We start from the raw sequence: 26,603 nt of genomic DNA on the forward strand, positions 1-26,603 counted from the left end.
ACTATGGGGGAGGGCAGACTCCAACCCAGGCCCTCCCCTCCCTGAGCCAACCACTCAGCAGAAGCAGGAATTCAGACCACAGGCGACAGGAGGGCACAAACCCCACAGAAGCTCTCCGAACTTTAGGGAGGTCCCTGGATTTCTCCCCAAATCCACAACAGGGAAATCTGAGGCAATCTTATCTAGTTCCCAAGGGGTAAAGTGAGCTAACAGACATCTGGATTACACCGACAGCAAGTTAAACTCCCTGTGGGGAAAGCAAGGGCGGATGCATGCCGCCCTCACAGGGAGGAAACTGAGGTCCACGCTGGACCGTGCGTGTGGGAAGCTGCTGCCGTCCCTTCCTCCGCCTGGGACCCAGACCTACACTCTTCCAGGTAGTCTGGGAGTCTCCCCGTGGCGAGCCAGTCACCACCTCACAGGCAGACGGCAGGCACCTTCCACAGCACTCGCCTTCCTGGAAGACGTAGGTGAAGCCCTGCAGAAGCAAAAGGGACAGAGAGTAAGGACAGGCCAGCAACAAAGATAACAGGTGCCCTTACCTGTTCCCCACGTGGATGGAGCCTGAGGGTTTTGCACGGAGAGGGATGGACCACACATGTTCATCTTTGTCCTCAACCAACCTGAGGCATATGCCACGAAGTTCGGAAGAATGAGCCATAGCATCACCAAGCTGGGTTATGCATAGCCCTGCCCTCTGAAAGCTTCCACTTCAAGATGAAGACCCAGTCTGTGGGAGCATTAAAGACAGCCTAGAGCTCACTTAGTAACAGCCAACTGACCTGGCCTTTGTCATGGCCAAATCTAGGGCACTTCGTGGAGTAGGGAGAAACATCCTCTAGTCACCTGAGATCTAGCCTGACGGGCCTAATTACCTATACAAGGGGAGTAACCTAATGCAGGTATCTCTTATCAAAGTGCAGAGCTGGGCTTTCTTAGGGAGTTCCTTGCCATTTGCCTATTTAATGAGATGCACTATTTTTTACAAAAGAAAAGCGAAATCAGATTTCAACAATGACCAACCTTCCCCAGAAAGCCTGCCAGGGAGACCAACAACCCGAGATGCCACCAGTCTATCCTGCCATTTGGAGATCCTCCAATTTGGCCAGAGCACAGGGAACTGGGATGGAACCGCACCCCCCCCCCCCCCCCCCCAGGGAAAACTGTGAAGCAATATGCCAAGAATAGGTAAAGCAGTGATGTGTGTGACTGTCCTGAGGGCCAGGGGAAAGGAGCTCAGAGCTCTGCTTCATCTTGGGGTTGTTTCCTTAGGAAGGAAGGAACCTCTGCAGCTGTTCAGACAGGTGAGGATGCCAGATCTGCTCTGCTCCCTAAGCACACTCACAGCCAGTGACACATCAGAAGATGTGTACAGCACTCCAGATGAGTCCAGCTGGGACCTCCTGCTGGGGGAACAGGAGAGCTCCAGGGACTCGACTGAACTTCACACCATCTCCATGGGACCTATTGACATGCCTTCCACGTCACATGGTGCGCAATGAGTTGTCCCCAGCCTTTCATCAGCTGAGATTCTAGGTCATTTACAGTGTACCTATGATATACTAGGTGACAAATCAGGTCATTCACAGTGTACCTATGATACACTAGGTAACAAATCAGGTCATTCACAGTGTACCTATGATATACTAGGTGACAATTCTAGGTCATTCACAGTGTACCTATGATACACTAGGTAACAATTCTAGGTCATTCACAGTGTACCTATGATATACTAGGTGACAATTCTAGGTCATTCACAGTGTACCTATGATATACTAGGTAACAATTCTAGGTCATTCACAGTGTACCTATGATATACTAGGTAACAAATCAGGTCATTCACAGTGTACCTATGATATACTAGGTAACAAATCAGGTCATTCACAGTGTACCTATGATATACTAGGTAACAATTCTAGGTCATTCACAGTGTACCTATGATATACTAGGTGACAAATCAGGTCATTCACAGTGTACCTATGATATACTAGGTGACAAATCAGGTCATTCACAGTGTACCTATGATATACTAGGTGACAAATCAGGATGGTACGAGCGACACACCCTAGACGGTAAGCAGAATTACAAAGTGCAACAAAAGAAGCCCAGCCTCAAGGGACTCAGAAACAAAGACTCAAGGAAGCACAAAAGAAAGTAATTAATATGTTTAGGGATCTCGTCATTCTTATATCCCTCTCTGGAAGACAGTGATTTGGATTCGTGCATTGTTAGTGTTGTCCATTGCCACCTACCGTGGACAAACACATTATCAATAGTATGGGTGACCTCACGGCCAGATGCCATGTTCCACAAAAACCCCACGAACCCCTCATGCTCAGGTACCTCATGCCACCACACTACCCTGCTGCTAACTTTCTAAGATTCTCTTTCGCACCTCCAGCATCCCCATTTTCTTGCAACCAGGAGCCATCCTATATATTCATCTCTCTTTCCCCTTACTCCTCCAAACCCTCTAGCCCATATCTGTTCAAAATATATATACTAGACTCTTCTCCCTACCTCTCACCCATCCTAAAGTCACTGGGTTCTGAGGTGAGAATGGAACTAAGCAGATCTGATATCCACCCTACCTGAAGACACACTGCACAGGAAAATAAAACCCCAACTCTTCTAGCAACACAATCCTTTAAGCATAGCTGCCGTAGCTGAAATGGAGGTGAGAGGCCTGGAGCTCTGGGGTTTTGCTTCCTGCTGAGAAGCACAATTTGAAGACCTCTTCCCTGATCAGACTAGCTCTTGTAACACTGGTGCTACCAGTTGCCCCAGCCTAGTAGAACGGGCTCTGAGGTGGGAGTTAGGACCCTTTGCTGTCTATTGGCTTCAGATGAACTGCAGAGCTGCAGTCAGATTCATTTTCTGTGCTAGCCTTTTGCTTTTCTGTCTGATTCGTTGGAAGAACAGTCCTGCTTCTTCTTCCTTCTGGAACAGCGTCATGAGAATGAATAAAATATAATGGACCACGTTTACTCTCTCAGATAATAATCCATAAAGCTGTGGGGCCAAAGGTGGGGACACAGGAATCACAGCCTACAAAGGAAAACTTTTCCAAGGTTTATACAATGATAAAGGAATTCCTGTTGCTATCAGCATAGAAACAAGGTCACGGCATGTAGGTGCACCTACAAGATTCATCAGGAAGCCAGCAACACTCTTTGCACTTTTCACATCATTTGTCCTGACATGAAGAGCAAAGAACTAGGGAGGAGGTCAAGGAAAATGTGTTTGTGCAGACTGTGGCTTCAAAAAGGACGAATCAGAGGCTGACATGGTGACATTGTTCTCTTCTTGTCAAAACCTGTACTACAAATACATTCAGGGGGGTAAGCCCCAATGTCTCTGGGGGCAACCAGAGCTGATGCTGCCCTCTTTGAAGAATGAAGCCTGCAACCCTCTCTAAATCCCTGCAGTTCCCAACTCAACTCCACACAGTATAGACAAGGGCCTGGCTCTCACATTCCCTTGGCCTTGACTAAACCATGAGGCCTCCTTCTCCTTCACTGAAGAGGGGCAGCATTCAGCCTCCAAGAAAGGGAATGCAATGCCTTAGAGTAATCCTGTGGTCAAGAGGCCTCCGCCCATTCCCCCGACCTCCATCCCCATCCACTTTTTGCAATGGCCTCCAGCACTACAGCTTCTGTAGAAGACACTTGTCAGGACAGCCAGGGGTGTGCACATGATCATGCACCCTCCTGACATGCCCCAGGACCAGGGTGGGAGTCAGACAGACAGCTCAATCCACGGCCTGAGCCGAGTCCGTCTATTCGAATTTATGAAATGTAGAAATTGAACATGTCATATTGGATGGGAAGGAACCCTGGATCTGAAAAGCAACAATAAGGCTATGTGCAAATGGAATTTATGAGAAAGCAAAACTCCTCTGTAGAAGAAGCTGGTCTGCAGTAAGGAGCTGGAGCAGAGGGGCAGGAGGACACAGAAACAAGGGGTCCTGATGCCCACCCAATTTCCTGTATTTCATTTCTGGGAGATTCCCCTGTATCCTTTCCATAAATCTCTTTTTTATTTAGCTAGCTTGAATGGGTTCTTCTCCTTGCAATCAAAATATCCTACAGAAACAGTAAATATATTGGGTGTCGATTTTATAAAATTATGTCTACACAGCACTTTCTTTACTAGAGAGCAAGCTTGACTCCTATGGCCTCTGGGAGGAGATGAAGATGGGTTTCCAAAACTTAATGTTTCCAGAAAGCATACCTGTATACCCAAGCATCGCTCTCTCCCAGTGGTGCCTAGCAACTCCTGCTCATCCTCAGTAGCAGCAAAGGAGACGAATTGAAAAGACTCTCCCATTTCTAGGTTCCCTCTGAGGCCCTCCCTTCCATCATCAAACCATACATCTCAAAATAGCACCAAAAGCACTATCTCACCGCTGTGACCATTTACCAAAGCAGCAAGAAGATGCATGCGGTGGGCTGCCTCGGCCATTCCTCATTTAACGTGGCTATCTGTTGGCAGGGAGTAGCATTAAATCTACAGACTCACAAATCTCCCTATGGAACATTGCTCTCTTTGCCTGGGGTCTGATCAGTCTTAAATGTGCAAGAATGGGGTGCCCCAGAACCCACAGATTCATAGGGACAGGCCACCAAAAGAAGAATTAAAACCTGAATTTGGGGAACAGTGATAATGCTTTCTGAGCCTCTAGTTATAAACATTCTCAAAAATCATGAATCTATGCAGAGACGCTATAGTACATGGACACCGGGATAGTCCCAGGAAATTCAGAACGTACACCGACCCTAGCTATAGGCTAAGGTGATTCTTGAAGGTCGAAGAGAGAGGGGGAAAAGTCAGGTCTTCTTTTCTAGGCATTTAAACTTCTCCACATCGCTGCTCAAACCAATTTCCCAGCCCTCTGGATTCAACAGACATGGCCATCAGCCAAGGACTGACTTTTAGAAGGACAGCATAGCAGCCCTTTCCTCATGCTTCTCTCCCTCTACCCTATTTCGCCTCACCTGGGCCTTGAACTGGAGGTAACCCAAAGCCCTTTCTTGCTCCTTCCTGAGATCCCCTCCCCTACTTCCCCACCCTGGCTGCTCTCTGCAGTACTCAGCCCTCTGCCCCACTTACCGACCTGCAGCTGTCTTCACAGGGCTTCTGAGCACACTGGGCCACACGGAGGCCCATCACGGAGTCCTCCATGTCAGTGCAGGTGCACATGTCACAGCCCTCCTCCCAGAGCTGGCCCACGGGGTAAATGGTGCCTCTGTGGACGCAGACCTGCAGACACAAGGTTTCCACGGGTGACCCATGCAATTCATGTCAAGGTGATGAATGAGTATCTACCCGTGCTAGAAGCTGTGCTAGTGCTGAACTACGGCAATAAATAAAAACTAACATGGTCTCTGCCCCCCTGGAGAGGGCCCTGGTCTCCTGGGAGTAGTCCCGCAGGAGTCAAGGCCCACAGGCCAAGACACAACCCATGGGCTGCCTCGGCCCAGCTTCATCACGGCCATGACCACACTTAACTCCACCCCACGTCACACAAGAGGCTGCACCCCAGTTCTCAGATCCAGTCACGTCCTTGGACTTGGACCCCTCAACCCCCATGGGGTGGAATGGAGGTAAAGGGCAATGGGCAGGGACTGTGAACACACGTCCCCATAAGGCCCACAGGTGACAAGGAACATAATAAGCAAAGGCTCTGGGCACAGAGGAGTGTGCTTGAGGGACAAGGGACCAATTGGAAGAACTGTAAACTATGGGAGGGATATGGGGAATGAGTTCATAAATACTGGTTGGGAATAAAATATGTACAGGGTTCCTATTTGGAATGATGGAGATGCTTGGGTAATGGAAGGTGGTAATGGCAGCACAATATTGTGAGCACAGTTAACAGTATTGAAATATATATCTGAATATGATTAAAAGGGGAAATTTTAGATTGTATATATGGTAACAGAATAATTTTTTTTTAAAGATCCATGGAACTATACTATACAAACAGCAAACCTAAGTTAAACGATGGATCTTACTTAAAAATGTGCTATCGTCAAACGTAAAAAAGGTTCCACACCAATTCAAGGGGTTGTTATGGGATGGTGAATGGAAATCCTGTATTTTGTGCATGATTTTTATGTAAATCTACAACTTCTCTAATAAAGAAAAAAATCCTTAAAGCCTAGAATGGATGCCATCTATATACAGAGTTTTACTTTATTTTATAGGACAGAGGCACTAAGGAAGCTGTTTGATCAGGGGATTTAATGACAGTCTTTAAATTAGTCCCACGTCTGTCCTCCAAAAATAACGGTATATATATATATTTAAACCATCATCTTTTATCTCCTCAGTCCTCTAGCTTCTGTATAATTGAGTGAGATACTCATTCTTCTATATAAGAAGCCTGTTAGGAAATGTTACCACACCTATGTAGTGGACTTGACAACACTGAGCAAAAGTACCATGTGAACCATAATCTCACTTCTAAGATTCTTGCCACTACACTGGCAAGTAGACAAAATGACAGGTGCACAAGGGTATTTATTACAGCATTATTAGTAATGTAAACATACTGAAGCAACCCAAATATCCATCATAGGGACCTGGTCGAATAAACTAAGGTATACCCATGCCATGGAATACCATACAGCTGTCAAAAGGAATAGAAAGATCTCTATATGCAGATATACAATAATCTCAGCTTATTGTTCAATAAATGAGCACAGTTCAGAATAAAATTTATAATCTCCTACCCTTTCTGTGATAATTAGGAAGACATACAAATATAATATATAAAAATATATAATATATAAAAATTTTCACATATATATAGCGATGGAAAGATATGCAAAAACTAATGAAAAGGATAAGTTATAGACGGGAAGTGGAGGAACAAGGTAAAGGAGACATGAAGATAAGCGAGAACTCTGAGAATGTATCTTTATAATTTGGACTTTGGAATCACTTAAGAGTTTTACCTTAAAAATTAAATTAAAAATGAAATAATCCCTAAAAACTGAAAAGAAATAAGGAAATCTCTTATTATCTGGATATTAAGTCAGTGGCAGAACCAAAGAGAGTAAACAATTATTCAAGTGACTTTAAAACCCAGTATTTTGAATGTATATCCCTAATGAGTTGTTTTCTTAGGACAAAAGAACTGCAAACAAATCTTGAACTCCCAAATTGTTAGGAGAAATACTGGCACCATTAATTTTGAAACTACCATAGGCATATCGTAAGATAAAGTAAACAAGTAATTAGGTTAATTATGTTAGGAACCAGGATTTTCAACCTGAAGGAGAAGTGATACAAGTATAAAAATCAAGAAAGTTAAGTAAAACATATAATCTTACATTTGAATTGGAAATTCATGATGAATTTATGAGTTTTTATCCTCTTCAAAAATTTTAATTTACAAGCTCTGCTCATCAAAACCACCTAGAAGCAGTAACAACCCAGAGCTGTGAGCATCACTGGTGCCCACAGTATAGTGTCTAAGTACCATTGTCACTGAAAAGCATCAAGACTCCCCAGTGAAATGGCTGATGCTATGTCTAGGACCCGAAATGTCTAAGAGGAGCCTGTCTAAGAGGAAAATCCTGGTTCCTAACATAATTAACCTAATTACTTGTTTACTTTATCTTACGATATGCCTATGGTAGTTTCAAAATTAATGGTGCCAGTATTTCTCCTAACAATTTGGGAGTTCAAGATTTGTTTGCAGTTCTTTTGTCCTAAGAAAACAACTCATTAGGGATATACATTCAAAATACTGGGTTTTAAAGTCACTTGAATAATTGTTTACTCTCTCACAGAAAGGGTACACCTTGTTGTTTCAGAAAGTAAGAAAGTTGTTAAGGGATAAGGAGGCCAGCCCAAAGGGCTCCAAATCAATCATGAAGGACTCCCATTTACCCCAGATAAAACAACCTGAGTACCACAAAGAAGAAGCTCATGATGAGTCAAAACACATCAAATACATAACCACTATGAGTTTATAATGACACTTAAAAAGTAGAAAAGAAAGAAAACAGAAACAAAAAACCTCTTTGGCCATCCATGAAGGTTGCTAGGTCACCAACTCACTATTCTGAAAATTGGTAAATAGGGAAACAGGATCAAGCATTTATCCTGCCCTTTCTAAAGAAACTCTATTTCAAGGAAACCAAAGAGTGACTGGGGAAAGTTCTTCTTTATGGACGAAGTCTAGCTGTTAACTGTGGAAGAATAGCAAAGCTAGAGAAAAGCCACAATTTGTAACTCTTCCTGACAATGAATCTTAGGCAACAATCACAAGGGATATTAAAACTATTAGTTAAATTGTTGATGGAGAACTTCAAAATGGAGAAACAGGCTGCTATCACTTAAATCCAGTGATCACTTTTATCTTTAAACATGGAACAACTGAACATTATGTGCTTCACAGTATGATGCAACAGTAAGGACAAAGAATCACCTATGATGTATTCTTGCCACACACCCCCACCAAAATTTGAATTTGAATGTAATTAAGTCTCTAGACTAACTAAAGTAGGGAACAGAGGAACACATTAAGCAATGCCATGAGGACACTACCACCCAAATCCAGAATGTTCTATAGGGCAAATGACTCAGTTTCTCCAACAACCTGAAGGCATAAAACATTGGAGGTTGGGTGGCTGCACAGATTAAAGAGACATAGAATATTAATAGGAGAAAAGCAAAAGGACTCCAGAGAGGAGGAGGAAGAGAACAAAGATAAAAGAAGCAGCAGCAACCACCACCTTCTAGGACAACTCCCACTTCTCCAGGACCTTGGCACTTAGACATTTGGGGTTGGACAAGCACCCAGAGGAGAACAGACATATCTAGGGTGTTCCAGGAAAATGAGGGTATGCTCCAGCCTGAGAGGCTCCAGGGAAAGATAATTGCAGCCTCATTTTACCATTCTTTCCAGCTCTTGCTCTCAGTAACCCACAAACTGCTGCATTTCTGGCTCATCTCCAGTTCTATTCTTCCTCTATAATAATGTTTCATTACATATCTTTCTATAATAATCTTTCATTATAGATTATGTTGGCAGATCTCTCCCCCAGAAGACTGCTTTTAGTATTTAATGTGTGTACCATCTGTTGACACTAAATTGCATCTAACAAGATCATAAGTAGGGTCTGTAGCTTACATTTCTCCCATAGCACCTAACATTGTACTAGTTCTGGAAGAATATAGTAGTTGATCAGTAAATACTGGATGGATGGGTGGATGAATTAATAACAATTAACAAATGAATAAACTATTAACTAGTCTCTAAATAACCCATGCAACTACATCATTTCCTTAGCTAGCCTACAAATAAGCTCTTCAAAGGTAGGGACTGTGTCTTATTCATTGTTTATAACCTCAGAACTTAGCCATGCTGAACACATGGTAGGGTCTCTATAATCATCTCCCTAATTAATTACATTTCTATTCAGGCCACAGATGGAATCCTGATTGCCTGCCCACCAAGCCAGGCTGCAGTCAATTTGGGAATGAGGGAAGACTGAGCAGAGATGAATCGTCCATGAGAAGCAGGTGTTGGCCATTGTTCCATCAGTGGCTGAGAGCCCCTACCTTGTCCGGGAGGCAAGTGGTGGTGGTGCAGCCACAGTCGTTGGTGACAGATGAGGACAGGTAGCCCAGCGGGCAGCTCACCGTGGAGTTGTCACAGTTGCAAGCACACTCATACTCATCACAGCACTGGGTCTTCCGAAGAGATGGCGTCCGGTGCGGGGGGCATGGGGGTGGGGTCTCCTTTTTGCACTCCTCCTTCCTGCAGGCTGGGGTTAGCACCAGGAGATGCCCTCAGTCCTGCCACACTGGGCAGGGCACACAGCCCGGGTGCAGACGTACTCAGCTATAATATTAGGTCCCGGGAAACATCTAGCTCCAGAATATCAAATCAGGAATGCACGTGAGCCCAGTGCAAAGCCTGCTGGATTTTCAATTATACCTAAAAGGAGTTAGTCTGAAGGAAAATAAGAACATTAATCAAGGGGGAAATGTGAAGTTAGGAATTCTCATAGAAAAGTGAAGGCTGCTCAGGTCCTGCTTTATCACTTTCCCAGCTATATCTAGAAGGGGGAGGGTCCTGATTCTTAGAGACATCAGAGGCAGATCCCTAGGACCCAGATAGGGTAGGCATGCTAAGAGCTGTCAAGCATTTTTATATGTCGGGAGCTCATTTAATCCCATCAACAGGGCTTTCCCCACTAGGAAATTTTCTAGGTTCGGTACCTAGAACAATACCTGCAGCTGTAGGTTCTTCTACAATATAGAAAGAAAGAAAGCCAGAAATCCTATCAAGTACTCAACCTCATGTATAAATGCAAATCCCATCCCTCCATCCTTTGCCTATTTCCAATTTCCTTCAAACACAAGGACTGACATCTAAGAACTCAAGTGAGGTTCAGATTCTAAATCAAGAGGCCAGAACTCCACTTGACTTAGAATAGGTACTCTTGGCAGCTAAACACAGAACTCAGCTTCTTGGCAGATCTTACTTTAACTCTATGCTAAAATGATAGCATTTATTGATTAAATATTTAAACCTACAAAGACATCTGTAAATTTGTTAGGGTATAAGATCCTATGATGAGGACAAGCCAAGAGAACATTCCCTCGCTTCTATGGGGTATGGGAAGATGGAAACGTAGAGGATGAGGAGAAATAAAGGTTGGATTCTGGAGCCAACTGCCTCCTAATATACTCCAAGAGGGAGGTACCTGGGCCGAGCCACTCCTGGCACATCCTCAGCAGCGCACAGTTGAGAGGATTTTCAGAGGATTCAATCCATTTGTGACCTTAACCCCTCAGTTTCAGACATTCTCTGAACCCAGATTTGGCTAACTAGAATAGTGGAAATGACCAATCTTGGAAAAGTCCCCAAGAAAGAGGAGAGGGTACACACACACACACACACACACACACACTCCTCTTCCACAGAGGCTTTACCGCAGGTGAAGTGGGGTCTGCACTCCCCGGGATTGGTGAGTGTCGGCTGGAGTCCACCTTCACACCGAGGCACCGGGGGCACGTCGCAGCTCACCAGGTCACACACTGAGGGCCAGGACAGAGAGACGCCACTCAGGGCTCAGCAAGGCCGCTCTCACCACCTGTGAGTAGGATTCCACGTTCCTACTCATGCAGACTTATATTGTTTTAGACAGGTTGAAAGACAATAGATAAATGATTGATTAGATAGATAGACAGACAGATATAGAGAAACAGATGAAAGACATACAGATGGAAATAGTTAGCTGACAGATATAGATAGATGATTACACAGATGAATAGAGAGAAATACATATAGATCGGATAGAAATATACAGCATATAGATTAGATACAGACAAATGACCAGATGAATAGGTAGATAGGTAAATGATTGATTGATTGATTGATAGACAGAAAGACATGCAGTTAGATAGAAAAAGACAGTTGATAGTGTATAGATTAGATATAGATAAATGATTAGAGGGAGAGATACTAGATCCAAGTCACATGATTTCTCTTGTGATCTGCTGGACCTTCCAGATCTTAGCCACATCACTTGACCCCTCTAGACCTCAGTCTCCTCTTCTGTAAAGTGGAACCCCACAAAGTTAATCTAAGGATTTCATTAAATAATGATGGTAAAGTGCCTGGCACATTGTAGGAGCTTACTAATATTTACAAAATAAGGGACTTGAACTAAATGATCTCTCCAGTTCTCTTACCACCAGCATTCTAAGTCCTATTTATACAATTATTCCCAAGTCAGATCTCCTTCCTCTATAAGAACTCTGTTTGTTCCTGATAATTTCATTCACACAAATATTTCAGTCTCTTTAGATCCTTTGACTGTTCTCCTTCTATTTGTTCTCCTTCAAAAATGTGCAGCACTGCAAATTCTACAGGCTGTGCTTTATGTCTTTCTTCATATAATTACTAAAAACACAGGACAGGACAGGGCCAAGGGCACTAGACATTTCCTATCAAGCTAGCCTTCATTCCAATCATCTCTTAATTCATTTAACTATACCATTCCTCAGCCCACAATTCACTGTGCAGTTTGCAAAACCTATCATGAAATCTTTGACAAATATGACAACTGAAATCAAGGCACCCTGGGTGTGGCCTTCTCTGGATGCGGGAGCCACCGAATCTTATTGAGATGGGAAATGGGTTACTTTGACATGACTTTTTCCTAAGAAAACCTCTGGGATGCCCACTGATTTTCTAGATGCTCTCAAACATCACATGTAGTAATGCGCTGTAGAATTTCTCTAGGTGGCGAACCCTATCTTCCAGAGGTTCTTCTTTCCGCTTTAGGGAAACTCCAGTGGATCCTGATCCACCTCAGGTCAGCTGGCCTATTCCACAGTCCCTGTGCCTCAGAACCTTCCAGCTTCTCAGCACCCACAACGCAGCTCATGGGCTGGGGCAGGAGCCCCGGGGCAAGCTCTGAGGGAACACATACCACACTCGTACTCCGGGCAGCATTGACCAGCACCCTGGTGGAGGTGGGCCACTTCACATGGGCCACACGTGGGAGCTGGAAGGCAGGAAGAGCCACAGAATCAGAGAGAGACCAATAATGGCATAGCTTCAATTAAAAATGGCGCAGGGCAGTGCAACGGTGGCTCAGTAGGCAGAGTTCTCATCTGCCATGCCAGAGACCCAGGTTCGATTCCCAGTGCCTGCCCATGCCAAAAAAAAAAAAAATGACGCAGGCTCTCATCCACTAAAACCAGCTCAGGAGTGGGAGGCCCAGGGGGAATCAGGCCATGGGAGCTCAGACGTAATACACCCCCCCACCCCGAGTGTCCTGTGGGCACCCTCAAATTTACACTGAAGGGAACTCAGAGTCGAGGCCAAATCAGGGACGGGGGGACAGGGTTAAACTCCAAGAGGGTTATCCAGGGGCAGAGTCGGGGCCCTGGAGCTCAGCAAGGTAAAGAAGGGTGGGGCCGTCAGGGAGAGATAGAGAATAAGGGGACAACTCCAGGAGTCTGGTGTTTGGGTCTGGCCCACCAGGTCTGAGGCAGGCTGCATGGGCGGCCCCCCAGGAGTGTCGGGAGGCGGGCTCACTCACCTCTGGCTGTGGGGCAGGGCTGTGAAGTGCAGTTGACCTTCCGTCCGCTGAGGCACGTGCAGATCTGACAGGGCTGGTGGTCCGGGACCCAGGTTTCCAGAAACTGATAGAAAAAAAGGAGATTCATAGAGGTCATGGGATGCACAAAGCTCTGGAAACCCACGGAATTCAGTGCCTCGATTTCCCCTTGCCTGGGGCAGTTCGTGAGCCATCCCCCTCTCAGAGCCTCATGGGTCAACGAGAGCAAAGTGGGAAGGAGGCTGTGAGGGACTGAGAAGGACAAAGCTGGAGGAGCCTCGGGGGCACTCAGGAAGGCTGTCCTCTACTGCACTGTAAACTCAGGACAAACTGCAGAAAGTTTGGGGGCATTCGTGACAGTCTTCTCTAATTTGGCCCTATAATCAGCGGAGGAAGAAAATGAGGGTTCTTGTATCACATTTGAGGGTTCTTGTATCACATTTGCTGGTCACTTCCCAAGCAAAAGGAGAAGATAAGATGCAACTTGAAAAGAACGTTGCATTTATCACTGGAATTGACTGAAGACCATGGCGGGGGGTGGGGTGGGGAGGGTAGAGTTGAGGAGAAACGTTGTTGACCCTGGAGCCACCTTAGAGACCAGGGCGCAGGTATCTGATTTTTCCAGATGCACGTTCACCCAGAGGGTAAAGCCACTTTCTCCAAGTCGCACATGGCTCATCAGCCTACAGGATGCACAGTCAGGGAGAGCTTAATTCCTGCACCAGCGCCACACCTCCATGCCTCAGTTTCCTCCCCGTAAGATGATGGAGCTCCAGCCTGACAGGGCTGTTGTAAGGAGGGGGAGGCGGTGGTTGGCCCAGGGCCTGGCTCGCGGCTGTGTGTCCCCAGGTGGGACGCACACAGAGATCACTGTTCCTACACTCAGCTGGCTTTAAAACTGAGAGGACCACCTTACCCCTGGACAAACACATTCTGATCCAGGCGTTCAAAGGCCTCTAAAAAGTTCCCAGCTCAAAAATGTCTTATGTATACCCTCTGCTTCCACAGTCAGAAGAAGGAATAACAGAGCTCTCCAAGTAAAAAAAAATCCCACCCGCAAGGTGCCCCGTCCTGCTCCCGGATTAAGCTCTCCCATTCTGCCCTTGACATTTTCACTCACTCAACAAATAACAATAGCTAGCATTTCAATAGCCTCTGCTATGTGCCACGGTTTGAAGGACCTTATATTTAATCCTCATGCAACCCAATGGCAAGGATATTCTTTACTAAGCCCAGTTTGCAAATGAGGAAGCTGAAGCATTTCCCTAATGTCTCACAGTCACAGTGGCAGGGCTGGGATCTCAACGCTTACAGCCTGTCTCCAAAATCCACGTTTTTAACCACTGTGCTCTGTTGCCTCCCGATAATAATGAACACTTACTGTTTGAGGTGTTTTCCCAAGAGCTTTAGATTTATTTACTTTAATATCCTTAGAATAATCCTATCGGGTAAGAAGCATTATCTGCATTTACAAATGATGAAACTGAGGCACAGAGAAGTTAAATAACTTGACCAGGTTGCACAGCCAGACTCTGAACCTCACATTCTGGACCAGACACCATGTGTTTCACCTCTGAACTACAAATGCCTCTTGTCAACAGTCATGGCGTCCACCAGGGGTGGGTCCCACTCAGGGGCCATAGGAACAAGAGGCCTGAGTACAATGCCCCAGGCCTCAAACTTTCAGGAGAGTCGAGGAAACAAGACCCACTCAAGGAAACGTGGATGAAATCAAATGTGATACAGCCACACTGTGGACTGCTACTCAGCAATAAAAAAGAACAAATTATCAAAACATGCAACAACATGGCGGAATCTCAAAGCATTAGGCTGAACAAAAGAAGCCAGACCAAAAGGAGTGCATACCGCATGATTCCATTTATATAAAATTCCAGAAAATGTAAACTGATCTATAGTGAAGGAAAGCAGGCCAGTGGTTGCCCGGGAATAGGAGATGGGAATTGGGATATATGAAAAAGGGGCACAAGGAAACTTTGGGAGTAGTGGAAATTTATCTTGATTGTGATGATGGTTTTATGGGTATATACATATGTCAGAACTCATCAAACTGTACACGTTAAATGCGCGCAGCTTACTGTATATAAACTATAACTCAATAAAGCTTTAAAAAGAAATAAAAGAGCTACAAGAGACCAAAAGAAGAGTCCCGAAGGCTGGAGCGCCCCAGAGATCTCACAAAGATGAGCCTTTGAAGGATGGGGAGGACTTGGGCAAAGAGGAAAGGAGAAGGAATTCCAAGTGAGGAAAGAGGAAGGAATGTCCTGGCGAGGGTGGGAGTGGGGGTGGCCGAGGGGGACTAGGAGGTGGGGCAGGAAGGCTGAAGAAAGTCGTGGGGGGGCTTCCATGTCCATTTTAGGAATTTGCACTTTATTCAGAGGGAAAGGTGCAGCCTGCAGGTTTGTAAGTAAGGCCTGCCTTGAAGAAAAGAGCATTAAATAAAGATAAACCTGGAGACAACGAGGAGGATGGAGAAGGAAAGGACTAGGAAGCCAAAAAGGAGGCTGCAGCAGCTGCTCATCCAGCCTTTCTCCAAGAGGCTGGGCAGGTCCGTGGGGGATGGGCACGGGGCACGGCCACAGGGGGCTGCACAGGGGAGGGCTCGTCTCACGTCTCCTCAGGCCACTCTCGGCCCTTTCCTGCTCTTCCGCACCGACGGTGATGCCAAGAAGATGGCAGACGAAGAGCTCTATATTGAGGCCTTTAAATAGCAAAAGTGATGAGATGAGAAAAAAGAGGCTCCTATTTTTTATATGTTTGGGCTTGGATCTTGTTCTTTATTAATGATATATATACATATCTCATACATTTGCCTTTTTAACTATTTTTAAGTGCACCGTTCAGTGGCATTAATTACTTTTACAGTGTTGTGCTACCAACACTACCATCCATTTCCAGCTTTTTTCCATCACACCCAACAGAAACTCTGTACCCATAAAACATTAACCACACATGCCCTTCCTTCTCCCAGCCCCTGATCACCTCTAATCTATTTTCTGACTCTGAAGTTACTCATTCTAAATATTTCATATCAGTGAGGTATACGATATTTGTCCTTTTGTGCCTGGCTTATTTCAGTCAATATGACATCTTCAAGGTTCACCCATGTTGTAACATGCATCAGAATTTCATTCCTTTTTATGGCTGAAAATATACCATGGAATGTATAGACCACATTTTGTTTATCCACTCTCCTGTTATTCCAATCTACTTAAATTATTTACACCTTTTGGTAATGTAAATAATGTTTGGTGGGGTTTTTTCCCCCCTTTTTTATTGTGGGCCTCAGCTATCTAAAATCAAGAATAAATAATCCAACTTTCCAACTACCCTGAGCATGGGAGGCAACACCAATATAAATGACGAAAATAAGATATTAAACCTTCTTCTCCAAGAATTTTCATGCTCCCAGGCAGCTTTAACGAGGCTAGCCCAGAGACAGGGGATGGAATCAATAGCCCCTGAAAAAGCCCTTTCCAGCTAAGCTTCCAGCAGTAACAGGGACAGCCATACAGACCAGGCTGGGTTATGTGGCAAACTCACCAGCAGATGGCGATCCTGCACCAGGCACAGGCCAGCTCCCAGCCATCCCCACTCAATGGTCCCATGGCGGGAACATGACCATCGGTGAGACAGGAGGACAGGGAGAACAGACAGATGCAGCTACAGATTGAATAAAGGCAACAAAAGAATGGCCTATAGAGAATATGGTATGGGAAAAACTGAAGTCTTCGCAGCCCAAGCTCGAAGTAGGGACATGGGTGAGTCATCACGCATCACTCAACATTTGAAGGACTTGAAGGAAGATGCAGATGGAATGTAAGGAGCACTGAGCCTGGCCACGGAGCACCAGCGACCAGGGGGAGGAAACGGAGGTTCCAGGCGGGAAGCTCCTGGGTGCTGAACGCAGCCCAGCACATGCTGAGAAGGGGGCAGTGCGTGCAAAGCTCCGGAGGCCCTACTCTTCAGAGCACATTAAGTAAAATACACAGGAGCTATGGAAACTGGTAAATATTTTGCCCCTCCAAAGTTACCACAATAGATTTATACTCTGGTTGATTTCCCTAAAGAAGGGTTTTCAAAGCTTTATTTCTGTGGCAAGAAACAAAGTCATTGAATGGAACTGGTTCTCATATTCGATTTTTAATCTTTTCTCTGCTTTGAAAGTAAAAGTTGAAAATGCAGGTGGCTGGATGAGATGCTTGCTTTCATCCACTGAAACTATATTTTCCGAAATGATTAAAACTGGACGTGTTCCCTTCAAAGTTTATGACTGAGTAATTTTAAGTTACTTAAATTATAAAAATATATTTATGATGTGTTTCCATTTCAAAAAGTATTACACTATTCAGAGGCAATTATTTAATTCTTCATGCAACTCGAATTAATGTGTTGGATTGAAGGTGAGGGGAGTAATGAAAAGGAGAAATAGGGTCACAGAAGAGGAGTGGGGGTGGGGACAGGCACTAAAGGACAATTTACAAGTTACCTACTTTCAGGACCCTACAGACAGCTGGCCTTCACGGAGCCAGAAACACTTTGCAAAGTTGAGTTTACTTCTCATCCCAAAATGCCAATGAAGAATCACTTTCCACCTCCCCCTGAGAGCTCCTTACCACTACCAGCAAAATCAGTCCAAAATTATGATGGGTGCTAGCACCATATGTAAACAGTACCCATCCTTCAAGCCTGGCAGGAGCCCAAGTGTTATGGAAATCAGAAAAGGAACATAAGGTTTTGTCAACTCCTTTGAGGAATATCATGGTGGGACCATTACTTAACTTGGCAAGTTGAAACATGGTGGTAAAATATACTGGGCTTCCCTCTTCATTCATCTATCCCACAGTGAGAACATATGGGACCCACTGGGATAGAATCCAACTGAAAAACTAGGGCAGGTGAGAGCCACCCCAAGTGACAGCCCTAATGGATGCCCGTGCTTACATGAGCACCACTCAGCACCAGTGTTCGCTGACAGCTCTAATGGGACCAATGGCAGGGTCAGGATGCTGTGGGATAAAGAGGGAGCCCAGCTTTATCACCAAATGCCAGCTGAGCCTCAGTTTCCTCATCCATTCAACAGAGCATGCACTCATGCCCTCACCGGGGTTTGATAACCAATGGAATGGACCATCTCCTGGCTCGCTGGAATGAGAACTGGAATTACTATTCTCATCATTCTCCAGGTTGGTTAGCGCTCTTGACCATACACTCCCCTAGATGTGATAAAATACGGTGTTGAGTCGCCCTAGCTGCCCACATAAGGCTAAAGGTCCTCCGTGGTGACTGTGGGGTGATGAATCTTGGTACAGTCCAAGATCATACAAGACATTCTCTTAGCTTGGGGCCAAGCGTGGCCCTACCCCATCGTGCTCTGTAGTGTCACTCTCAGTGCCAACGGGCACGCCACAGGCAGGCTGCTCAGACCTTACACACACACCTGCTATCAACACTGACATGAACACATGGCCATTTTAGGCCAAGATGGGGGAGTGTAGTAAACGGCTCCCAAATGCCTTCAATAACTCCTAAAGGACTCAAACAATTGAAATCTCAGTGACTCCCAAGCAAAGTAGCCCAAAAAAAAACCCTAGCAAAAGGGCAGTTTGGTACAGTGGAAAGAACACATCGTTGGAGGCAGACCCAAATCCTGGGCCCGAATCCCAACTCCATCATTTACAAACAGCCCATGGACAAGTCACTAACCTCTCCCAGGCTTGTGAGCACTTGTGAAATGAGGTAGGCGATCCCAGTGTGTTCTGTGGAAGCCTAGTGCAAGGCTACACACACACACACACATTCCACAGTCAAATAAGTGTGAAAAGAAACCCCTCTTACAGATCTTCAATGCATATTGGTATAATTCAAAGCTCTAAAGAGAAACCTGTAAGAAAAAATCTGTTTAACTTTGTTTAGCTAGAGTTCTTTAAACTCTCATGACCCCAAGTAATTGTTAATATCCTGCAAAACACGTCTTTAGAAAATATTGAGATAATTAATGGCTATAAGGTGATTTGAACATAATGGAAGGTAGATAATATACCTTCATAATGTTAGACATTGCCACAAAATATTCTTTTTCCATCCCCACCCAGGTTCCTATAGCATTATATTTAATATAATAATGAAAATAAGAGTCATTATAATGTAGTAACACAAGTGTTTGATTACACAGCTAATATATCAGAGACCCAAGATTTGAACCAAGAACACCTCCAAGCAATGCCACTTTCCTGTCCCTCTACAAGCCCCGCAAAGAGCCACGCCTGGCTGCCCAAGATGAAGGGGTCGTGGGGCAGACCAAGCTACATACCCCAGCAAAGGCATGTTCTTAATCCTCGTGCCTGTCAGTGTGGACTCATGTGTTAATAGGACCTTCTGCAGATGTGAGTTCTAGTTAAGTTGTGGCCAACTGAACCCACATTGCTGGAGGCCTTATCAAGGAAAGAAACCAGAAGCCAGCATAAGAGAAACACGAGAGGGGCAAGAAGCTGGAGGACAGAGATAAAACAGAGGCGCCCATAAAGAGAAAGGACATCAGTTTGTGGCAGGAGACAGAAATAAAAGCCAAGGCACCCTAAGCACTGTTGGCAGCAAGCATGAGAGCCCTGCAGACTCCAGGAGCAGGCAAGGCTTGCCAAGATCTTGATTTTGGACTTCTTCTAACCCCCAAACTCAGCCAATAAATTCCAGTCATTACGTCAACCCGCTGTGTGGTATTTGTCATAGCAGCCCAGCAAACTGAGAGGCTGATCCCTGCTAACACTTCACCAGCTGACCCAGGGGAAGCTACCCCTGGGGCTGGTGTGAGGCCAGGGCTCCTACCTGGTGCCAGACGCCGGCCTCGCTCACGCACTGGGTGCAGGCCTCCTCGGGGACACAGCTGCCTTCCAGCAGGACTTGGTGCGAGGGACAGAAGCAACCTTCCGCGGCATGGTTCCCACAGGAGCTCATGTTGCCCTCACAGTGCCGGGGGCAGCCATGTTCACAGTGGTTGTACACCATGGAGTGGGGGCACGACATAGCTGCGGACAGAGAAGGCGGCCCGCTCAATGACCTGCATCAGCCAGAGGCAAACGAAGGCGCAGTGGATGAGGCAGCGGATAATCCGACAAACGTGCGAGGGTACCGATGGCTAGCTGTCCAACTATTTTCATTCCCCTGGTCTTCCAGAGAAATAGAACTTTGAGCTGAGCACACAACCACCCATAATAAAGGCTACCCAACCTCTCTTACAACTAAGCATGGCCGTGTGACTAAGGTCTGGCCAACAAACTGGAAGTGGGAGTGGAGTGTCCTATGGCAGTTTCAGGGAATCATTTTTTTAAAGACATCTGTGCATGCCCTTTGCCCCTTTTCCCTTGTCCCTCCTGCTACTGGGATCATGGACGTAAAAGCTAGCACTCCATCTTATCCGCCTGAGGGTTAAGGCCACACCTAAGGAGAACAAAGCAAAAAACCTAGATTCCAGTCTGAGGTCCAGAACAAGCTAGAGCCACCACCCTCTGTTCAGCTATGTGACACAGATGTTTACTTCTCCATTACTTGCAGCCAAATCTAATCTCCTGACTGATTACACGTGCCTGCGTGGTCTTAGGAGGGTGAGGACCTGCCTGTTGAACACACGTGTATGTGATGCTTAAAAAGCGTCTCAGAATTAAATAAGATTCCACAGCTATGAATGGGTGCCTTGGGAGACAAGCTAGAAGGTGCTTAGGTCTTTGGGTCTGTCTCTGCTTAACCCCTCCTCACATTCTCAAGATGCCATGGCAGGAGGTGGAGACGGTTTTAAAGGACTTGGAGCTCCAAGAGTTTTCTATATTACATGCATAATAAACAGCCAGAAGGTCCGCAAGCAAATTACCCAGTAGTGAAGGTGCCTTCATTATCTTAGAAGTTGATTTTTGCCTGCAATCTGCAAGCATGAGATTGAGAGAAGGCACAAGGACTTAGAACATCAGAGCTCAAAGGAATCTAGGCAGTTGTAGGGTCCAGCCATCTCATTCTAAGCTGCGGAAACTGAGGTCCAGAAAGGCTGCAAGGGCAGCCAATCACCAGCTGAGCCGGGACCAGGCTGCCCAGGAGCTCCAGCCCTAGGTGGATAAACTCTGAGTGATAAACTCTTTGGTGATAAACTCTGAGACTCCAAGATGCTTGTATGTACCGATTTCTCACACACACACAAGGTCAGGGAATATATTTGATAATTGGGGCTGTTGAATTTCAGGTTCTTTCCTTTCCTGCACCCCTTCAGGACAGGATCCATTTCTGATTCATTTTGGTATTGCCAACCTATTAAATGTTAAATAAATGCAAAGTATGAGTAAGAAATCTGGCCTTGATGTGGGGGGGGGGGGGGAGCTTTATACTCACAAGCCTGTGAAATTTGTAACTAAGAAGTTCCTTGGTATCAAAAAGGCAAAATTCCATTCACACTTTCAAATCCTGCTCAGGCCTGGCCCACTCCGTGAACCTTTGCTAAGCTTGATGGAATTCCAAATTCAACAATTGCCGGTCATACTGTACTTTGCTGACGCCTGTACATCACTAATATATTAAAATCCCATTCACCTAAATCTCAAAAATACTTGAAAGGACATGCTTTGATTTACATAGAAAGTTTGCATTCAAACTACCACCTCATTTGACCCTAACTGGAATCCTAGGTAATAGGAAAATACAAGGTGAGCCCAGGGCTTTGAATGGCACATCTGGGGACTCACGGCAGAAATCAGCTGTCCTCCAGTCCACGCAGACCCCGTTGGTCCGGCAGAGGTGGGCGTAAGAGGCAATCGCTTCACACACTTGCTCCTGGTGGCAACTGTCCTGCTGGCAGATGGCGTAAAAGGTGGCCGGAGCAAGGACCTCGTGGCACTCGGCAAACAGGGCCGAGAGGAGGACCTGGCAGTGGGAAGTGCTGGAGGAGGGGCACTGCTCCTCGGGCATGGGCCGGCACACCTGCCCTGGCTGCTGTACCGTCCATTCCCGGACAAACATGCTCAGGTCCGAGGTGGTCGTACCATCCCTCAGCACAAAGTCGTTGGCCCCATTCTCATCACAGATCCCTAGAGAGACCAGGAGAGGCAAGGGGGTCAGTCCTGGGTGCTGGGCCTGGCTCTTCCCTATCCCCACCATGGACTGCGAACCTCACTTCCAGATCCTTGGATGTAAGCATTCAAGAGTCCCGACACTCAGCAAGTGGTTCATAAATGCCAAATGGGCAAGTGGGAAAAAATGTTCTTACCACAGAGACCGTACATCTTGGAAGCAAAGGTCTTGGGACTGAGCTGCAGCTGGAACTCATTGCTTTGTGGGGTGAAGGTAAAGAGGTGGCCGAGATGGCTGAATCTGATCTCATACATGATGGCACCATACACATAAACTTCCATGTCCCCGCCCAGGTAAGGGACAGAGACCAGTCTCCCATCCACCGTCACCTGTCCAAAGAAGAAAATGAGCTCATCAGTGGGTCAGTGCAGTGAGGAATGCTAGAACTTGTTTCTCACTGAAGTGATGCAAAGTCCCTGCCCCTTTATCACACTCAGTGCTAGCGTTATCTGCAAACCCTGACATTTGTCAGCAGCTCTCATGTCAGAAAGGAGCTTCGCAGAGCTTGACAGGAGAGTAGATGGTTACGATACCACACAGAGGGCCGTGCACCTGGAACTGAAGGCCCATGTGTCAAAGAGAACCTTGCATCCATGTGCTCTCATCATGACCTTCAAGACAGGCTGGGAAAGCTGCTATTGCACCACGTTACCAGGGCAGTGTCTCCAAGAGTGACTCACAGAACTAACTGAAGACTTCTGTTGTTCACTAGAAGCTCTTACCTTGGAGACCCCACCACACATCATATCAGACATATTCAAATGTACTCACTGCCCACAATGAACGTCATTTTCACTGTAAAAAATTGTGAAGAGGTTTTTATCATTTTGACTAAACTCGAGAGCTATGATTTACTCATTTAATATATAACTAGCTATGTCTTTTGGCAATCGTAGTGCATAATTCAGGAATTCTTGCAAACTAAGAAAATCTAATTGTACAAGTTGTTTTCAAATGTAATGACATATTTATGATTTCTAAATTGAATAGGTGATGAGGCTGGTATAATGTAGCCTTTCTATGCATTGATTTTTATATTTAAATATATTATATTTTTATAATATACATATTTATTTATTATATTTAAATATAAATATATTTTATTTATTGTCTATATACATATACAGATATAAATGCAGCCTTTTATATCTGTTTTACAGGTTTCTTTTTAAATTTTAGATCCATAAATTTTGTTCAAGCCCTAAATATTTTCAAAAGTCCTTGAAAAGCTCACAGACCCTAGCTACTGGGCTGACAGTGCCTGATGGGTAAACAGGTGTCCAACCCCAATTTTCTTCCAGAGCCAGAAACTAGCTCTAAATTCACAACCTGATGCTACTAAAATTGATCCTCTCCTCCATATCTCAACCCAGAACAAATCTGAAATCATGTCAAGACAAAGGGGATGGACAGAGAAGCCCTCCTGATAAGGTGGCTGGTTAGGCAGAAGACTAGGTCCTGAACTGGAGCAGCTAAACCCAACTCCCACCAGGTCCATGTATCTTCCCAGAGGTTTCACCACTCAAGCGCCTCTCACCTCCATGTCGCTGTGGAGCTCAACCGAGAGGCCGCCATGCTTCACCTCAATGGACTTCATACAACTCTGCCTTGCCCCAGGGCTGCAGGCGTCATTGTGGAGAATCACCTCCAGGTCCTGCTCCTTGTTTTGAAACAGGACGTAGGAACAGCTGCCAGTCAGCTTGAAATTCTGCCCGTCGAAGGTCACAATGTGCCGGGTAGAGCTGCCCATGCACAGACCTAGAACAGGGAGAAGAAAGGATGCATGTGCCACTATGCAGGCTCCCCCGTGCCTGCAATTAGCAAAGGAGCAGGTGTCGCCAAGTTACATACAGGTCAATAGAGCTGACAGCCACATAGGCCCTTTGAGGATGCATGGTCCAATTTCTTCATTTTACAGATTAGGAAACTGAGTCCCTGAGAGGTAGAGCAACATAGATAGGTCATACTTGGCTATTAAATATTTTCCTGGAGAAGGTTTAGAAGGATAAGTATTAAATGAACGTGTGGCAAATTATAGAACCGTACTTCCAAAAAATTTTAATGTGCAAAATGAGTATCTACTCTACTGGGATGTCTTGGCCCCAGTAAACACAGCTAATTCCAGGGGTGGTATGACTCGTTGAAATCACAAGGGGCTAAGCAAGCCATGAGCTCATGAACTCATAGTAAAGAAAGTTCATCTAAAGACACATGTGTCCTTTCAGTTGCCAAGTGATTAACGGTACAAGTGGTCATGTTGACTTAATTCCTTAAGAGGCAGCATAAGAGAAATATTCCCAGAGCCAAAACAAACGGTTGGGTCTCAGTGCACCCTCACTTGCCACTCATTCATTCATATAATGTGAGAATTCTCGAGGTTCCCATTAAAGCACCATTTGCAAATGCTAATCATCTTGCCTTTATGTAAGATCAGTCAGTAAAAAAATCCCCTCTTGGAAGGCACCACTGCCATAAACCATTTGAAAAAAGCAAATCTTGGACATAAACTAAGTTGGAGATGTGCTTTCCGGAAAAACCATGACCACTTCTACAGTAGTGATATGCCCAGGAACTGCGAGGATGATTCAGTGGCACAGCAAGGTCATGGGAATGCTCCTTCTCCCACCGTCCAAAGCCCAGTTCTGGGGGCACATTTACCTGAACAGCTGGCCTATATATCCTGATCGTCAAGGCAGCACATCTACTGACAAATGACAGCTCTGCTGAGCCGTCTCTCCAGAAGCCTCCACTCAAACCTCCCTAAGTCCCTGAGCCGTCAATCATTTCCAAGTGACAGTGCTGAGCACCTGCTGCCAACCTTGCTGCAACTGCCCCCACACCCTCCAACTGTGAAGCCCAGACCCCACCGCCATGAGAATGTGATGTCATCAGGCAAAGACAAGGTTTTAGCTCACATTGGGCAAGTTAATGAGAATGTCTCTCTCCACTGTAAGTTAAACTGTTACAGTGGAATGAGCATTTTAAGTCCAGAAAATCCACTTGTTTTCACTGTGACCTTGGACAAATTGCCTAATTTCTGCAATCCTTTCCTATCTCTTCTGCCTATGCGATTATAATATCTACCTTTCAGGATTATTGTGAGAATTAGTTGCAATATAGATAAAATGCCTAACAGTGCACAGAGAGACACGTGGTGCATGTTCAATAAATAGACCTATTACATCTTATGAACAAGCCAATACCAAAGGAAATCCAACAGTTTTTAGTAACAAGAAGACGTCCGTGTTGTAAGAATAATAGAACTTGAGGTCCCTCCATCTCCAGAACATTGAACCAAATTGCTTCCCCCAAACCAATCCCATTATACTCCAATTTATTGATCAGTGTTCATGAACCATTTGTATTAGCATAGTCCATTGTATAGCACATGGAAAAATAACAGTCCAAACCAATTAAAAATCATTATATAAAAGAAAAATAGTTCATGTCTGAAACTGTTCTGTTTCATAAGACTCCTTTTCGTCAACATCTTCCTAGTCATTCTTTTATGAATCGCAAAAGAAATATTTGTGAGAGCATTTAGTTAAAACCTTTGTCTAAAGTGTCAAAATGTGGTGGATACCAGTTATCAAAGTGAATTGTTAGACCAAAAGGAAAATTTTCAAAAAGACATACAGGTAGCCAAAGACAAAAGCAACTGCCCAAGTCCACATCTCCCCATATCTCCCACCAGAACAATACACAAAGATAAGAAGAGCAAATCAAACTACACAAAAACTGTGCCTTTGGCATAACAGGAGGCAAAGATTGTTCAAACTTTAAAGTAATTGTAAATAAATAAATATAGGAAAAAACACACCAAATCCCAGGAAACAATCTTTCATGCTCTCATCTTTATCATCAGCAAGGATAATCAGAGAAAATGTAAGAAAGAGCTAAAGAAGAGAAATAGTAGCAAACCACAAAGAGGCATTCATCCTAACCGTAAAAATACTTCTAAAGTATCGGTTAGATCACACAGCAGGGACTTAAAATAATACAATGTGCAATGAGAGTCTCTGAAAGGCAGAGCTTCTGGGAGAGAAAAGAGCAAAAAGGAATGGAAATATAAAATTTGGCAATTAGGAGGTGACAGAAAAAAGAAATGGGGAAAAATCTTTGGGCACCAAAAACAGAAACAGAATCTTTAAAAAATTAGAGGAGATATGGGCACACCAAAAAAATAGAAACAAAAAAAATACGAAAGAAAGGACTTTGCTACACTGACAGAAGACAACATCACTGAACTAGAAATCCTATAAAATTCCAAAACCACAAAATTAACAGTAGAAAACTAAGCCAAGTCTATACAAAGTTACTTTTAAAAAAATCAGAGAATGAGAACCAACATTTTTCAGCTAAAGGAAATGCCACCTCAAA

General features: G+C 44.9%; 1 protein-coding gene across 1 annotated transcript in view; it reads right to left on the reverse strand.

Moving 5' to 3' along the window:
• Nucleotides 1-26,603, reverse strand: part of VWF (von Willebrand factor) — a 149,630-nt gene that overhangs the window by 14,235 nt on the left and 108,792 nt on the right. Inside the window, exons 35-44 of the mRNA XM_077169776.1 lie at nt 23,761-23,981; nt 22,360-22,552; nt 21,839-22,180; nt 19,941-20,140; nt 13,080-13,182; nt 12,465-12,539; nt 10,960-11,064; nt 9,580-9,785; nt 5,113-5,262; nt 368-478 (exon numbers count right to left, since the gene is read on the reverse strand). Coding sequence (XP_077025891.1) covers nt 368-478; nt 5,113-5,262; nt 9,580-9,785; nt 10,960-11,064; nt 12,465-12,539; nt 13,080-13,182; nt 19,941-20,140; nt 21,839-22,180; nt 22,360-22,552; nt 23,761-23,981 — 1,706 coding nt within the window. The remainder of the gene's footprint in view (nt 1-367; nt 479-5,112; nt 5,263-9,579; nt 9,786-10,959; nt 11,065-12,464; nt 12,540-13,079; nt 13,183-19,940; nt 20,141-21,838; nt 22,181-22,359; nt 22,553-23,760; nt 23,982-26,603) is intronic.

This window comes from Tamandua tetradactyla, chromosome 7 (assembly GCF_023851605.1).
Source record: "Tamandua tetradactyla isolate mTamTet1 chromosome 7, mTamTet1.pri, whole genome shotgun sequence".
Taxonomy (NCBI): Eukaryota; Metazoa; Chordata; class Mammalia; order Pilosa; family Myrmecophagidae; genus Tamandua; species Tamandua tetradactyla.